Raw genomic sequence first — 18,776 nt, forward strand, 5'->3', positions numbered from 1 at the left:
CGAAAATTTGTAGAAAGGCCATACACATTACATAAATTCGGGCAAAATATTCAACATGTGAAAATAATTCATTCGAATTGATTTTTACTACATCCTGCTTGTCGTAATTCAACCTAGAATTTAGATTTATCAAATTTTTCTTGACACGAAAGTGGGAAGACTGGTAAAAATCATATTAGTATTCTCATTCCGAAGAATGTAAACAAATCAAGTTGAGCCTCGTAGGTAGAAGATCAACGAACCCATATGGGTTAGTGTGGTATGCGAATGCAGCACCTAATTATGAAATAAAGGTAGGATGAGAAGAAAAACCGAAGTAGGAAGTTGATATTGAGTACGCTGAATTGATAATGCAGCATTTTCATGAAATAGCACATCCCAGATATTCATTTACGTGTATGATGAATATCGGTACCAATAAAGAGAGACAGTGGCGTAGGTGACAAGATTATGCGTCGGTGGAATCCGAATTTGAATAATTGATGAGCTATTGTTGAATTATTTATTGATTTTCCTTCCAACAGTGTCAGGTGAAACTATCGATTTATGGAGACAAGATATTTGTCTTGGAAGATTACTTTGGTTCCGTTATTTGTACAAAATGGACTCAGAAACTCCTCTAGATGATGGAAAAAATTCTGAACTATGAATCGAATGTTGGGTGGTCCAATTTCGAGTATTCCTTCACCTATCTAAAGTAGCTAGTGGATAACAAAACACTTGGAGTGGTTCAATAACTTATCCTATTGAAAATCATGTTATTCGGTTTCTCTTCAACGCACATCTTTCATCGAACTATCAGTAATAATTCAGTTTTTAACCAAGAGATCGAGAACTAATTTTCAATTACGACTTCTTACTCAATTCCCTTTCTATATCAGAAATGATTGCACATCTTGAAACGTTGAATTTTGCAACCTTCAAGCATTCAGCGGTTTGTATTCCATTACGATACACACCTCCAAAAATGGATCGTATAGCTTCCATAAAAACAATAAATTTCCATCAATATTGCATGATATAATAGATCACTAACATCTATCTGAAAGATCGAGGTTTGGTCGATCGTTTTAGACTTTCTCTTTCGTTGCAGTCCAATTGTCATAAAGAAACAATGGGCTTACACGTTTGTATAAAATTTGATGCGTTTTATATTTGTTTTTGAAATTTATATCTTTCCAAATGGAAACTCTGGGTACTTTATTCGGAAAGTTCATTAGATAATATTAGCCTCCAAAACAATGTTGTTGCCTCGGTTTTTGCTTTCACAAGCCATAAATAGTATACAAAAGTTGAATATACAATAATAATAGTTGTAGACACATATAAAAGTTATAGAAAAAGTCGAGCAGTAAAAAGTAATTAAAATTAGATAATGTATAATAATAAAACTCGTAATTAAACATCAATAAACTGTTATATTAAATGTAAATAAAATGTAAATAAATAAATAAATGTAAATAAATAAAATAATAATAGATAATTGATTTGAAATGAATGAATAGTGTTGAAAAAACCTCAAATAAAACCACAGTCAAAAAATTCATTCACTGAATGACACACATTTCTAATTAATTCCTCTTTCACTTTATTCTTGAAATTGTTGAAAGAGTAAAACATTGTACCTACATAGATTCTGCACAGAAGGCAGGAGTGTTGGGATCTACTTAGTCTTAGAAAATCCTTTCCAATGTGAGATTTATTTCGAGTGTCGTACTTATGTACATCAGATTGTAGCTGAAATAAGTTTCCATTTTTGTGTACATATATTAAATTTTCTAAGATGAAGATGCTAGGAAATTTTAAAAGTTTGAGCTCACGAAATGCTTGCTTACAGCAATCTCTGTAGCCAAGACCCCCCTAGATCCTTACTGCACGTCTCTACAATCTAAAACTGTTTCCCTCATTGCTGGGGAATGAACCAAAGTGATCAACGTTCTTCTTGGAAATGTGATAGAATATATGTTTAAAAAAGATGAACAAATAAGGCAGAAATTTCTAATTTTTCTTTCAAATCCTTAGACATGTATCAAGACGTTATTAGGTAGTTGAAAGTGAAATCCATATGACTTAACTTGTCGGTAATTAAATAAATTCCTGTTTTAATTAGTGTATCTGGGTTTCGTCGAGCATGCAGTATGATCATCAGAGAGTGGAATTATTCAATGTTGACATTTGTTGACCACAGATTATTTCGTTGAACAGGAGTGAAATCGGATATTTGAAAGCAACAGAGGTTATTAAAATTTTCTATGATTTTTCTCTAGAATATTCATTTAACGTATGTGATGTAAGAGATAACATAACTTAACATTTGTACGGTATTTAATTGGATGTGGATAATTGTTAATATATGCGTATTTCACCGCACCTCCATTTGTGAACGGTTGTTCGTTCCACGTTTTATATACAGGGTGTGACGTGTTGGCCTTGCCCCAACATGTGCAGGATTTGAAACTACTCTGGTTAGATTGTTTTAGATTTAAATTGAGTAGGTATCATTATTTTTGACGTTAATCCTGGATATTTTGGGGGACATGAAATGAAAGTTGAAAGTGTATACTTTAAAGAAGCTTCAAAAATTTTTTCGAAAATGTGTAATAAAACATCTATTAACCCCAAATGTGTGAAAAAAATCGACCTATAGGAACATCACCTACAAAATATCCATGTATCGTAACTTTCGTTTTTTTTTTTTAATACATTTACGATCTGTACGAATGGATACTAAAAGATATACCAGGACTAGAAATATCATAGTCTCTCGATTGGAAATTGGACCATTAATTTGATATCATGATTATCTTATTTTCAGCACAAAATTTTAATTCTATGTATAAAGTACTTGTATTTTTTGATATTATTGAAATAAAAACATCCGCATTGACTGGAAAGCAAATCATTACAATGGGTGATACCATTTTTTTCCGGATTGAATGAATTCCTATTTGTCAAGTACCTAATGAGATTTCTGTGTACCTGTTCGAATCAATGATTTCCGTTGTCATTTAAATCAATATAAAACAAGCATTGTATGCTAATTTCAGGCTATATTTAGTAAGGCTCCAAATCAACATTCCGATTTACCCTATATTTATAAACACACCCTAGAATTCTCTTCTATGAACAATATTGACTCACACCAGTTGAATGCACATGGATGTTTTTTTGTAGTGGTTTTGTTGTGAGCAATACTCATTTCTTTGCAATACATATCTACATTTTTGAAAAATTCAATTGTGACTCATATTATGAGTCAAGGGTTTATCTTCCCTAAATATTCTGCACTGAGCGACAAAGAAATCGCAACTTTTATCTATACAGTGTGAGTCTCTGAATTGGAATGAATTCGGTTCATTGAAGACAGTTTTTTTGTTCTGAAATGCTCGGACAGTTCGATTAGTATTTTCAATTAAGCTCCTCTTAATGGAAGAAAATGTTATACAGCGTTCCCACAATTTGGATATGATGCCATCGATAGTATTTTCCTTATTTTTCATTACTATTCTTGGATGAAGGTGAAGGTACCCTTGGTGATCAATGTCCTTCGTATGCGACCGTGAAAAATTGGACTGCAAGCTTCAAAAGAAGTGAATCTTCCATTGAAGATGATGACCGATAGAGAAGGCCAGTTTGTCTGTCAGTTCCCAAAAATATTGATATATCAATGCAGTTCATCACATGATTTTATCAGACCATCGAATTGGGCTAAAACTAATATCTGAAGCACTGAATATTTCATACGAACGCGTTCATCATTTAGTTCACGTCAAAATGGAATCCCAAATGTTTGAATGTTGACCAAAAGCGTTCAAGGGTAGAAACATCGCGTTCGATCTGTGCTCGATTTGAAAACGATGTAGACTTCTTAAACCGAATTGTTACTATGGATGAGACTTAGGTACATTTCTAAGATCCAGAAACAAAGCAACAATAAATGGATTGGCGACACTCTTGTTCTCCAAGACATAAGAAGTTTCGTGTTAAAAAATCTGCTGGAAAAGTTCTTGCTTCAGTTTTTTGGAATTGCGATGGAGTAATCATGATTGATTTTTTGGATAAGGGTAGAACAATAACCGGAGATTACTATTCAACATTACTGACCACTCTACGGGAAAAAATTGAAGAGAAAAGATGCGGAAAGCTATCCAAAGGTGTTTTGCAGGACAACACCCCTGCAAATAAATCTCATGTTGCTATGCAAAAAATTCGTGATTTAGGGTTTGAATTAATAGAACACCCCCCTTATTCACCAGATTTGGATTCATCCGACTATGATCTTTTTCCTCAACTAAAAAGAAGTTTAAAAGGTCGTAAATTTTCTTCCAACGAGGAGTTAATGAAAGCTGTGGTGGTCTGGTTTGCAGAGCAAGGAGAAACATTGTTTTTGAAAGGTCTAGAGACGTTGCAGGTTCGCTGTAATAAATTTATCCAATTTAGAGGAGAATATGTTGAGTAATAAAATATTTTGACATTGAAATTTTGCTTGGTTCTATAGTAGGCTAAGATTTTTTCCATTTATCCTCGTATGATATGAGATCAAGAAAAGAATGCATTCGTATTCAAAATAACAGAGTTGTTTTTTCCACCCATGCTAAAAGAGATAAAAAAATGAATATTTTGTAGAATTCTCATGTAGTGAACAATTGACTGTCGAAGTTTTTTACGGTTTCTAGATATTTTCGAAAATAAAGAAAGTATGGCACATTATCGAAATCGACAAAATATCAATATGTATTTGGTTATATCTTCAAGGCCAATGAAGATATCGTAAAATGCTTTCCTCTAATTTGCTTTTCACGGAAATAAAGCTCAGGACTGCCTTCAATGTTTTTACCTATCTAGTCTACAAGTACCACAAACAGCCAAAATCAAACTATTTGGGATAGCCTGTTCAGATACCTCGAGACATTCCATTTTTGAACTGCCTGAATTATTTCATTGAGTGGAATCAGATTGCTTCATTTTCGAATTTGTTGATGTTTGCTAGATACATTTTTAACGACAAGAGAAGGAATAAGAATTTGATATTCGGTGTACATGAGTTACTTGATTAGCCCTTTAAGAATGGTCATGAAAAAGTAGAGTTGCCATTTAGAAAACTTATTGTTAACATCATATAGAATTTTCTAAGATCAAAGCATATCTACAACAAAAACCGTCATTGATTTACTGAATTCATTCCAACTCGCACTGTATAACGAAATAGGATGCAGATCCTGTCTTAAACCAAAGTTAAATTGCTTTACGCACCAGTTGACCCAAGTTTTTCATTTCCATCATTGGTGACCATTCGGCAGAAATGGAACAAAAACATTGCGGTTTCGTCGGCCACGTCCAAATAATGAAATCTGTTGGTTTCACCGTAATACGAGGCCGTCCTACGTTGATTTACGGAGGGAGAGAAGAAAAACAAGACTTGATTCTCACCTGTATCGTTTTACAGAAGCGAGACGCAGTCGAAGCTGCTGAAAAATTTTATTTTCATTTTTTGATTGCCTACACCGCGGAGGTCAAGGAACTACTGGACGAATTTTACTGACCAGCGATGTGTGATTCCCCGTTTCACAGAGGAATGCGTAACATATTGCTCGTGGAGTGTTCAGAATTAGATATACGAGGATATATTGAAAAATTCTTAGCCTATTATAGAACCAAACAAAATTTCAATGTCAAAAAATTTTATTACTCAACATATTCTCTTCTTAATTGGATACATTTAGTCCAGCGAACCTGCAACGTCGCTAGACCTTCCAAAAAAAAAAGTGTTTCTCATTGCTCTGCAAACCAGACTTCCATAGCTTTTATTACCTCCTCGTTGGAATTAAATTTACTACCTTTTAAACTTTTTTTCAGTTGAGGAAAGAGATGATAGTCGGATGGAGCCAAATCTGGTGAATAACAGGGGTGTTCTAGTAATTCAAATCCTAAATCACGAATTTTTTGCATGGCTACATGGGATTTGTGTGCAGGGGCATTGTCCTGCAAAAACAAAACACCTTTGGATAGCTTTTTGCGTCTTTTCTCTTTAATTTTTCCCCGTAGAGTGTTCAGTAACGTCGAATAGTAATCTCTGGTTATTGTTCTACCCTTATCCAAAAATCAATCATGACGACTCCATGGCAATTCCAAAAAACGGAAGCAAGAACTTTTCCAGCAGATTTTTCAACACGAAACTTCTTATGTCTTGGAGAAAAAGAGTGTCGCCATTCCATCGATTGTTGCTTTATTTCTGGATCGTAGAAATGTACCCTAGTCTCATCCATAGTAATAATTCGGTTTGAGAAGTCTACATCGTTTTCAAAACGAGCACAGATCGAACGCGATGCTTCTAGCACGCTTTTAGTCAACATTCAAACATCTGGGGATCCATTTTGCAGCAATTTTTCTCATGTCCAAATTGACGTGCACTATATGATGAACCCGTTCGTATGAAATATTGAGTGCTTCAGATATCCGTTTTAGCCCAATTCGACGGTCTGATAAAATCATGTCATGAACTGCATCGATATTTTCGGGGACTGACACAGAAACTGGCCTTCCCAATCGGTCATCATCTTCAATAGAAAATTTACCTCTTTTGAAGCCTGCAGTCCAATTTTTCACTGTCGCATACGAAGGACATTGATCACCAAGGGTATTAAGCATATCTTCCTAACCTCTCAACCCTTTAAAATACGGGTACTTGATGATGGCTCAATACTCCAAGTTTTCGAATTTCACAATTTCGGTATACATCTTCTTTCTTTTTTATTTTTTTCACCTCAGACTTCACACTGACACTTCTAATGAGTTATTGCTCGTTGCTATGGTAACGCAATATTTTTTTATGCATGGAACTGGTCTAGGCTAACTAGATATCAATACATCCTCGTACTGCTCCACAAGAGTTACGGAAAATAAGAACTTTTCAAATTGTTTGAAAAATTTGAATTCATGAAATTTTCATTTCAAGCACTAATAAACATATGTGTTTTTAGGATCTTACTGATGAAACCTTCTCATTTCAGCTTTTCCCCGAAGATGCTCCAATATTCCTACGAGCAACTGGCCATCATCATCTCAATACCGATAATAACGATATTCCTTGTATGGACGACAGCCATATTCTTCAAGAACCGTCGAAAATGGGCGCCCTACGACATCCCCATAGTCTCTCTGTTCATCCTGAGCATCATCAGGAACCTAACGATACTCTCCTACGTCCTCGTATTGACCCTCAACAAGCACATCTTCAACATGGAGTACTGCAGCATCCTTGTCTGGGTTTTCAACTCGACGCACACCTTCCAAGCTAGCAATCTGTCCACGTTATGTGTGATCGGCCTCCTTTCTACGAAGCTCAAGAGGAAGCAGCAGACTCTGAAGCATTACCTGAACTCCTCCCACGTCCTTTATCACCTGTTCTGTTTGGTGACTTTGTGCGCGTGCGTCGGTGTTGCGGCTCTTCTGGCGAGGAATAACTTGGTGGCCGATTTCGAAAACATCACCACTTTCACGATCAACCCCTGCAAATTGATGCCCTTCGATTTGGACCTGAAATACAACGTGTTCATCATAGTCCTTCACTTATTCCTCGCCTCCATTTCGTTCATATGTTTCATCGCGATATGCTTCAACGTGTGGTCCATGAAAACCAGAAATTTCGACTATATCAAGAAATCCAACTCGGACATCAGCGACGCCAGTTTCAGCAACAACAATACGATTGGCAACGACAAGAATTACTACGATACCTACATCATACATCGCAGCAACCACTGCCATCAGAATTTCTACATCGGCGGCAATCAGAATCAAGTCGGCTGTTGTCAGGGTCGAGAACCTGGATGGAATAGCGACTTGTCTAACCTTTCCACCACTGTCAGTTCGACGAATTCCAGGAAACCCTGTTTATCTAAGGGTTTGAGGGAGGGAAGACCTTATAGGACTGGTTTGGAGACCATCGTGCCCATTGTGATCGTTTGTTACTTGGTTTATCATGTGCCAGTACTGGTGAGTATTTTTTATTTCATATTATCTGAGTTTGTTGAATTTGTTCAGAGTTTTTTTGAGTTGGCTTATGCTGTCTTGAATGATGAGCTAGCGGAACAATAAACTCGATTTCTCCAGAAATTACGAAACAAAAAAACTACTAGGGTCTGAAAATAGCTTTAAAATACACTAAAAAATTTTCCTAGTGACATTACGCTTTTTGTCATTGTATCAATGAGGTTATCAATGTCGTCGTGCAGTTAAACGTACGAGCCGATCTTGTGCGACGGTTGTAGCTCTTGTTCTGTCAGCCCTATGAGTATATATGCCTCAGTTCTATTATAGTTGGGGAGCCGACGATGCTTAATCGAAATTTACTCGAGCGTCGTGGAGACCTAGTGGATTTTGAAGATTAGATTGTAGAAAGAAAGGAAGGTTCTGTGAAGTTTGCACTTTCAGCGGTGGGGAAAGCGTCTGTAGGTTTTCAAAGATGTAAAAAAAATCGTCAGGACATACTCGAGCGTGTCAGATTAAGACACTGTATATGCCCTACGTGTCTCTGATTATAAATTCATGCTGATCTGACAGTTTGCGTGGTGGGGCTGGCCGTACGGAAGAGTTGAAAATGAAAAAAAAAATTCGAGCGTGTCAGATTTTAGAGGATGTGTTAGTTGAATCCAAAGGAAGCTACTTTTCAAGAGACTGACAATTCGGAAGTGACGCAAGTTCACTGTGGTCGTTTGAAAACTAAAAAAAGTCGTTACTTATACATACTTGAGCGTGTCAAATTTGCATACAGTTGATTAATCTCAGTGTTGTAGACGTGTTGACCCATTAATCTGACTCTAATCTTTGGGGTTTTTTTAATCTGACAGTTTGAAGATGATTAAAAGGCATTTTTTGAAATATCTTCCTTCCCGTACTCCTAATCGTTTCTGTATTCATCATGAAAGTTGTAGATAATAAAATTCTATACAAATTTTGTCTGAAGCAATTTAACATACTCTTAACCGTTTTCGAGCTAGAGGGCGATAAGTGTAGGAGCTTAGCCACACATGCGAAAGGCCAAGGTCAATGTAGAGACCCAGTCTAATGTAGATTCACGCCATATATCTCAAAAACAGACGCAGAAAAAATTGCTTCGGACAAAATTTGTAGAAAATGCTATGCTCTACAACTTTTATAATGAATGCGAAAACAATTTGAAGCCCAGGAGAGGGGATAATTCGAAAACACTGATTTTTGTTACCTTTACGGCCAATTTTTATTGTTTAGGCTTGCTGAAAGTGTCAGATTATATTTTTTTCGTTATTCTTGAAACATTAGCTTCAAAATTGGAAAAAAAGCCACCCACTTGAGAATGCACACGTGACGTTTTTTTTTGCAAGTTTGGCGCCCTCCCACACATTTTCGTCAAGCTTAAATTGTCAGATTAAGAGAATATATAATTTTCAACATATAATTGACCACATATATCTTAATCTGACACGCTCGAGTATGCATAATGACTTTTTTTTTTTAACTATTCTGTCAGGCTGTCCTAGACAATTCCTTCTATATACAGGTCTATTTTTGCCAGAAGTGCTCTACGGGGGCCAAGGTATCTTCCTTTATGTTAATCTGACATGCTCGAGTAAATCCCGAATTTCCTTCTTGGGCTCCCCAACTACTAGTACGATGGCAATTCGACGCTTTACTAACAACACTTCGCGAAATCCAGAAATTGTTAATTTTTTTTTTATTTAAACCTTCGTTTAACCACGGTCTTCTAAAGAGGGGGTTTAGAAGGCCGTGGTTTAACAAACACATTAATTGTGCAAAGGTTGAAGGGTCTTTAAACCTATGGTCCACTCGCGACAATATATCCACAATTGAAACTGCACAACACCAGACGAGTTGCAATAGTCCATTTTTGCACATACAGGCCACAAAAAATCACACACCTACAAGAAATAATTGTCTTGTAACTTTTTGTGATGAAGTGTCAGGAGAACATTTGGGTGTGTGTAATGTACAAACATACCCCCCGTCACATGATACGCACAGCAATACTGAAAATTTGATTCAAGTGCGAAAAGTAAGTTTCCTCTCGAATATCCACTTCAATTGTTGAGCAGTGTATTACGATGTGACGAGATAAAACATTCGATGAGCTGTCGTGTTCTACCGGCTTAACGTTGAGCTGGAATCGAAATCATAATGTTTCCTTTTCATACGATTTAACTACGAAGCCATCAGGCTTGAATCCTGTGAAATTTACCATTATGCTCGACTTGCTTTCATAAATCCCTTCTCTATTACGAAGCGAAGAAAACTGATACCAATGAAACCGTCTAAGTGAATACACTTGAAAACCCGTCTTCAAACCGTATAACGCACTGATTATCAGCGATTAGTATCTATCCGAGATCATCAGCGATTTTTTTTGCGGTTTGACCACATTAACATCCAGACAGAGATCTTCACTTTCTTCGATCCTTTCAGAGGTGAAAGTTTGCCAGCAGGCAGACAAGGCATGAAAATAGCAATTTCGATATTCGAAATCGGTTTATCCACCAGTAGGTACCAACACGTGTAATACAGGAGTTTTAATTTGTTTTGTTTCTATAGTACGTGGAATGTGCATCGATTATTTATTTATGATGAGGCACTGACGTGATCTGAATGAGAAATAATGATAATTATTTCTGCGGGAATGCGGAAGAAAATGAGACGTTCGATCGTTCAGAACTGAACAAATAAATCAGAAAATGGTGATATATCGAATGAAAAAAATTATGTCGCTATAAAATGTTAATTGCTTTCAATAAAATTCGTTCTGTTAATTGGAACCTATTTTCAGTCTACCTTTCAACGTTTATTAGGATAAAGAATTAAGCTAGGAAATCTCACATCGTGAAAAAGTAAACCAAGTTGAATGTACGAGGATATATTGAAAAATTCTTAGCCTACTATAGAACCAAACAAAATTTCAATGTCAAAATATTTTATTACTCAACATATTCTCCGCTTTATTTATTACATTTATTACAGCGAACCTGCAACGTCTCTAGACCTTTAAAAAAAAATGTTTCTTCTTGTTCTGCAAACCTGACCTCCACGGCTTTCATTACCTCCTCGTTGGAAGAGTTTAGGAATGAGATGATAGTCGGATGGAGCCAAATCTAGTGAATAAGAGGGGTTTTCTACTAATTTAAACCCTGAATCACGAATTTTTTGCATGGCCACATGGGATTTGTGTGCAGGGTCGTTGTCCTGCAAAAACAAAACAGCCTTAGATAGCTTTCCGCGTCTTTTCTCTTTAATTTTTTCCCGCAGAAGGGTTAGTAATGTTGAATAGTAATATCCGGTTATTGTTTCATCTCCATGGCAATCCCAAAAAACTGAAGCAGGAACTTTCCAACTTCTTAGGTCTTGGAGAACCAGAGTGTCGAGATTCCATCGGTTGTTGCTTTGTTTCTGGATCGTAGAAATGTACCCAAGTCTCATGGTAGCAATTCGGTTTGAGAAGACTACCTACATCGTTTTCAAATCGAGCAAAGATCGAACGCGATGCTTCTACCCTTGCACGCTTTTGGTCAACATTCAAACATTTGGGGATCCATTTTTCAGCAATTTTTCTCATGTCCAAATTGACGTGAACTATACGATGAACGCGTTCGTATGAAATATTCAGAGCTTCAGATATCCGTTGTAGCCCAATTCGACGGTCTGATAAAATCATGTCATGAACTGCATCGATATTTTCGGGGACTGACTTAGAAACTGGCCTTCACGATCGGTCATCATCTTCAATGGAAAATTTTCCTCTTTTGAAGCTTGCAATTTTTCACGGTCGCATACGAAGGACATTGATCACCAAGGATATTAAGCATGTCTTCGTAAATCTGCTTACCTCTTAATCCTTTTAAATACAGGTACTTGATGATGGCTCTATACTCCAATTTTTCGACCTTCACAATTTCGGTGGACATCTTCTTTCTTTCAATTTATTGCGTAATTCTGGTTTACTTTTTTGACCTCAAACTTCACACTGACACTTCTAATGAGTTATTATTCGTTGCTATGGTAACGCATAATTTTTTCATGCATGGAACTGGTCTAGGCTAACTAGATATCAATACTTCCACGTAAAGCTAGCAGAATTTTTTTCTGAACAAACTACCTTTAGGTCACTTAAGTACCATATTAAAAAAAAATGATGGAAAAGTAGCAGAACCAGCTAGATACAAGCATTAATCAAGAATCCGATCAAACCACGATCAGAAGAATTCTTTGCTATTGAGTAATTTAAGTTGAAATCTCTTTCTGCTTGATTTGAATATCTAGTATGCTTTTTCTGGATTTTCAACTGGAAATTTGCTCTGAACATAAAACTTTCCTCTTGAGGAAAATTTTGAAGACACCTCAGACACATAAAATTTTTGAAGAGTTCGCAAAGTTTTGTTTATTGGGAATTCAGGAGATGATACCTTGATAACTTTTCAGGAAACTACGTCTGATTTTTTTACGTCCCATTAAGCCAGATAAGTAGAAGGACTCGTTTGTTCTGGGTATACGATTAGTTAATAATTGTTCGTTTAAGTGCTAGGCAAGGTCGTTTTCCATCCTGACGGCTATGTAAGCGTTACACTTATGACTCTCAACAATATTCAACGAAACGTTGTCACATACAGCCGGAAGTTTTCCCTGATACACACGCCTTTAGCATATTCATGTCACCGTGTTTCCGTACAAAACGATAAAGCATCGCAAACCTACATATAGATTCGTCATTTCTGTCGATTCTCAACACTATTCACTTCGAGTTTCATTGTTTCATGTGCCAGCTCGCAAAGTTTCAGAAATTTGATTATTTCGTATTTTATTTGCCATTTCTCAACACTGAGAGATGAACGATTCGTTCTGTAAACTGAGAGAGGATCGTTATTGTGTGTGTGTGACACTACAATGCTTCGCCAATTGTCTGAATATACAGGGTGACAATTCAAAAAATTTTCAGGCCAATTATATCTCGACAAGAATGTTTTCAGAGAAAATGCCGGAACTGGCATTTTCTGTGAAAACATCCTTGTCGAGACATAATTGGACTGGCAAGTTTTCAAATTGTCAGCCCCTGTAACAACTTCAAGGAATCAATAAAAATTTGCAAACCATAGTATTCATGTAGAGGGTCAAGTGATTTTTCAATTGAGGTATAGCTCACCCCCTATTCCCTATTGAGAATTTAGGGGTGGACTGGCAAGAAAAAAATTGTAAATTCCAAGAAGATTCCGCTAGCTTTTAGCTTTGAGAGAGTGACTGAAAATTTAAATAATTCGAAAAGTTTGTGAGTGATAAAATATTTTACCTACAAAAATTCAGTCAGTAGTGATACTGAATCAGAATCGAAATCCATACCAATTTCTCATATCTTCTAGACTCTTAGGAGTGGCAATCCAATGTTGAAGCTTCAGACTGCAGTCTACAGACGTGTATCCTCTCTGTTGCGGAGAAAGGAATAAAGCAAGGCCAAGAACCGATATGGCTGAAAATTGATTGTATTGACGAAACCGTATACCTGAATGGCATCTATTGTTTTATCGATATTACAACAACGATCCGTTGTTACTTATTGCTAGTTGTTAAAGGAGAGGAGGAACTCTGATGCAAGATTGTATAGGCGAGCCAGACATTTGAATACATTTTATTGTTGGGAGTAGAGGATGTATTAAGGAGGTTCAGCCACTATATTCAGACACTTTTTTGTCTGTTTCAGGATGTTTGTGTCAATTTTTTTCAAGCTTCAATATTTTCTGAGCAACATGGAAGAAGTCCTTATTGTTTTTTAAACCTTGTGGCGAAAACTGTCAGAGGTCGTAGCATTTTTTCATTGGTTGAAACGTGTGTTGGCATCACTGGAGCTATGAGAACTGAAAATCATCTCCTCTTCATCTTGTGATGGTTAGATCAGCCCATGAGGCCATTCTGAGGATATCTAAGGAAGGTACCTACAGGCAATGAGGTATTAGGACCCAGAGAGCCAGGGTTTCTCTGATCAAGTGTATCCCCTCAGCGAATCCTCCTAGTGACGAGATAATAAATATCCTTTTGAGAATATACAGGTGCTTCTTTAACCTTGAAAATGACTGGGATGAGCTGGCACACCTTTCAGGCAGAAATAATTGCAAACGAAAATCGAATCTAAGATTGCATGGGAGTGCTGTAGAAAACCTAACGGAATAGGGAAGTTTAGTTTAGGTTCCTCGCCATGATAGAGGTAGGAAAGAATTGACCACTAAACTTTTTGTAGTGAAGTACCCACAGGAAAGAATTTCAGGAGAAGAAAGAACCCGAAATTGAAACACTCTGGAAGAATATTCCTAGGCTGAATCACTCCAGTTCTTCTGTGTGACCGTTTATGGTTTAGTGAGAAAGAAAAAGCTCACACAGCTGATCGATAAAAAAGATGATGATATGGACCAACAAAACTGTGCTCTTTTGAACAATCTACCTTCGTCTATTCGTCACATTTGAATATAGACTAGTTCGCCAAGTTTACAGAGTTAATTCTTTGAAATTTATTATAAATTTCAAAGATTATATAGTATAGTGATATCTGTAAGAAATTGAATTAAAAAAACAATCAAGGACTCTTTCGAAGTCATAACCAATCCAAAGAAAAACATGACTCCTTTTCTAAGCATCAGCAACAAAAAACGAACCTAATTTGTACTTGTCAGTAATTGATGACCTGGTAAGAACTCCATTGTTAGTAGAATCAAAATTAATAATTGCTAAATCACGACCTTGAACTACCGTGACCACGAGGTAATTTCTGCGAAACCATTCCAACTACTTTAACGATGTGAGCTTAGAACGATCACTAGGTTCACGTTTACCTGCAGTAGATCTTTGTTAAACTCCTGACCCATTGCCCTCGGCTATCTGCAACTTACTATGACCTGAATTGAGAGCTTATGGACCGTAAAATATGATAATGCCATAAAGACTATAAGGTTTATTAGGGACAATAGATTAATAGGAAAATTCACCACAATAAACTGCAATTTCATTTCATTCAGCTTCGTTTATGTTATACATTTGAATATTGATATTGATATAGTATAACTCCTAGAAATCTCTCATTATAGTACTATTCAGTTGACAGAATTTCCCAAGATCACACCTTTTTCGAAATTTTTTCTGATAATTCGTTTCTTAAATGCAATTCAATTCGAAAAATTCTTGACATCTGCTGCAGATTATAATGGTCAAAAATTCTCAAGGCACTGTATGAACAATATCGCCTTTCTGTGTCATTAAACGAAGTGATAGTGAATTGGAAAGAGGATATGTGTTACTAGGTTGAGGAAGTTGATGACGCTAATGATCTTAAGAAGTGCTGGTAATAAAGAGACGAGAAAAGTACAAAAACTTCCTAGGAAATTTCGTGCCAGTTATGTCAAGTTGGATTGAGCACACACCTGTCTGTCTAAGCAAGGGAATGTTTTTTTCGAATGCTTTGTATTTGTGTCATTAGTGCTGTTTCAACTTCAATAATTTTGCTTTATTCAAGTTATGGAAATATTCTTTGATGAGAAGTAAACAAGCAGTATTTAAAAAACTCTTGGATTTCTGTATAGGGTGTCTCAATTATATACAATACTTTTTTTAACTACCACAACACACCAGTACATTTTTTTTAAAGGCTGGCGAGGATTTCATTCCCCCTAACGTTAAAAACTACAGTACTCAAGTTTTTTGAAAATGATTTGAGTCATTGAAATCTGAATATAGTAGTGTACTTATATATTGTGGAGAACTCTGTTTTGTCGTGGGGTTTCTTTAGGGGTAAACTTTTTCGTGAAACTCATATTGATATTGATTGAATTTCGCTTCGTGCACACAAATAAATTTGTTTTGCATTTGTAGAAAGAGAGATGTACTTTCATTGTTGATACGTATACTGAATACAGAATAACCTGGAGAAAATCCATAAAAAATTTGTACCATGGGAAACTATGTCACTCCTTTTCTATCAAGAATTCAATATAATCTTTTATGGAAGCAAGCCGGACGGTTTCTGAATGAAAATGAGACTGTTTGATGGATTTATACGATTTGTGATGACAATGATTCAGTCCATGTGTTACGAAGACTTTCTGCAAAGTTTTCACTATTTTTGTGGGGAATTATAACATTTTTAGTTGAGACATCCCGTATAGAAACAAATAAATATTTCTCTGCTAATGAGAATCTTGAAACAACAGAACTCGATGGCGTCGAAAATTTGTAACAATTCCATTTCGTGCAGATAACTGTTTCTTTGAAACCGGTGGAATTGGATGATATAACTGAACTCGACTTTAGATTGATACGATTTAATTAAAAAGCCAGAAGTTCAGACTGGCATTTTATCATAATTATGTAAAACCTACGGTTGAAATTAATGGATGAAACAACAGTTACAATTTCGGTAATTTTTTCGTCTGACTGTATGAAAACCTGTCTCAGAGTGGGCTGAACACAGCTGAAAATTATGAGATTGTAGTTGGGTCAGCATTCATCAGGGAATTGAAAGAATATTTATCATTAAATAGGTCTCTGGGTATTTTTGTATCGAATTTATTTCATCGGTTGATTTTTAATGTTTGTCAAATGTTTACCCATGCTTTTATTTTATAGTTGGAAGATGTATATTGTAACTTTCATGGTAGAACAGTTAACGTTGTTGACAAGAGTCGTTTACTAACTCATTAGCAGCGTTTATATTCGTGGGAAATTGTTTATGTTAATTGGATTAATTTTCGTGTTTACTCATTCAGCAGTGACTCAAATTCTCTAAAAATACCTTGATCTTCTTGACTCGTACAAATATTTCAGCAGTAGATTTTTGTGGTCAAAAGAAACACTTTTTTCCTATACCATTTTTGCCGATTCGGCCCTTATAAAAAGATATAGCCATTGTTTTCATAATGAGCTGTGCCATCCCTGGAAAAACAAAATTACCTTCAGAAGAACTAGCTAAATCTTAGACAAGTTTGTGGATCTTTTCAAAAGAGTTGCATTCAGTCAATTTTTCGATTTTTACAGATATTTTTTATTTTTGAACATCAAATTACTGGAAAACTATTATACGGAAAACTGTGAAAAATAGTTTTATTTACAAAACGTTTAAATATTCATGAGATAGTGTCCAACTTAGTTTCAAGAGTTGGGTTGAATTTTTGGTATTTTTATGGTACGTAATGGTCATAATGAGAAAACTGGAAGACGTGGGTCACATTTTGTGTTCGTAAAAGATTCATCAAATAAAAACTACAAATAACTATTTTCTATGGGTTTTCACCAGCCTGTATCTTTTAAACCCAGCCGATTCGGAAAAAATGGTTGGTATAGAAAAAAGTGTTTTGACCTCATGAATCTGCTCTTAAAATATTTGTACGAGTCAAAAATTCATCCTCTACATATTAATTTCATTCCAACCCTGTAGTTATTTATGGGTATTAAATTGAAGTGGGGGCATTTGGTTTTAATATCGATAATCCATTACCAATCCTCAATTTTATCATTATATTTATATTGGATTCATTGCCATGTTAATCAAAACTTGAATCAGAAAGGGGTTTTGATTATTCTGCATTAAAACTTCAAAAAAGTTCAGCGCATTTCACCTTAGTGGGTCACTAGATTTTGTGACATATTCAGTGAGCAAAATTAAAATTTGAACTATCAATATGATGGCATCTTTTAAGGGCTATACAAATGTGGTATCGGAAAAACTATCGAACCTGGAATCATCCCGAAAATAAAATAATTTTCCTTGCACAATAAGCTTCGTGAAATTCTGCTCATATTATCTGAATGCTCAATCAATTCCCAATTCGAATATGCCATAATGATATTTTTATGATTATTTCAATAATTTTCAATCAAAATACCCCGAGGATATAAAATGAGAATTCAGAAACTGTATCCATATTTCTGAGGTATAATAAATATTTGATGTCAGTGTCAAATATTTGAGTTTTATCGAACATGAATAAATTTTTCCAATTTTTATTTTGAATTTCCCCATAGGGTGATTTTGAATGAAATTGCTCGAAATTAATAATAATAATAATAATAATAATAAGGTTTATTCAATTCCTACAATTATTGTGATACAACAAGAGGGAATAAGTCAATTAATCTCAATGGTTGCTCCTTACAAGATTTCTGTGAGTTTTACTTTACAAGATTCAAAATATTCTGGTAGATTGTATGGTTCAATGTTCAGTAAAAATTTCATCAATTGATTTTTCAATATATTAATATTTTTCATCAAATGAAACTGTTTAGGTAACGCATTGTAAATCTTCATGCACATGTATTTTGCATTGTTCTGTACTAGTGTCAGTTGTTGCCTGGGGTATATGTAAGGGTCAATTCTCCTAGTATGGTTGTTGTTCTCAAACTGTTTAAACAGTTCACTGTGGCTTTGTAGGAAGATAACACACTTCAACACATATATTGCTGTCAACGTCAATATTTTATTTCTTCTGAAAACACCTCTGCAAGTCTCACTGTATTTCATTCTATACATAACTCTGATTGCTCGCTTTTGTGTTTGAAATATTCTGTTCAAAGATGTGCAATTTCCCCAGTAAATAATGCCATATGATAGGGTTGACTGAAAGTTGGAATTGTATAAGAGCTTCAGTGTATCTTGTTGGACGTGGTATTTCATTACATTTAGGGTATATATTATGGTGTTGAGTTTACTCTTCAGGTTTTCTATTTGGGCGTTCCACTTCATATTTGAGTCCAGCCAGATTCCT

The 18,776-nt window shown here is 35.6% G+C and overlaps 1 protein-coding gene across 1 annotated transcript in view; it reads left to right on the top strand.

The window, feature by feature from the left end:
• LOC123320109 overlaps positions 1-18,776 on the top strand; it is a 37,284-nt gene that overhangs the window by 6,944 nt on the left and 11,564 nt on the right. Inside the window, exon 2 of the mRNA XM_044907293.1 lies at positions 7,011-7,995. Coding sequence (XP_044763228.1) covers positions 7,024-7,995 — 972 coding nt within the window. The 5' untranslated portion in view covers positions 7,011-7,023. The remainder of the gene's footprint in view (positions 1-7,010; positions 7,996-18,776) is intronic.

This window comes from Coccinella septempunctata, chromosome 9 (genome assembly GCF_907165205.1).
Source record: "Coccinella septempunctata chromosome 9, icCocSept1.1, whole genome shotgun sequence".
Classification (NCBI taxonomy): Eukaryota; Metazoa; Arthropoda; class Insecta; order Coleoptera; family Coccinellidae; genus Coccinella; species Coccinella septempunctata.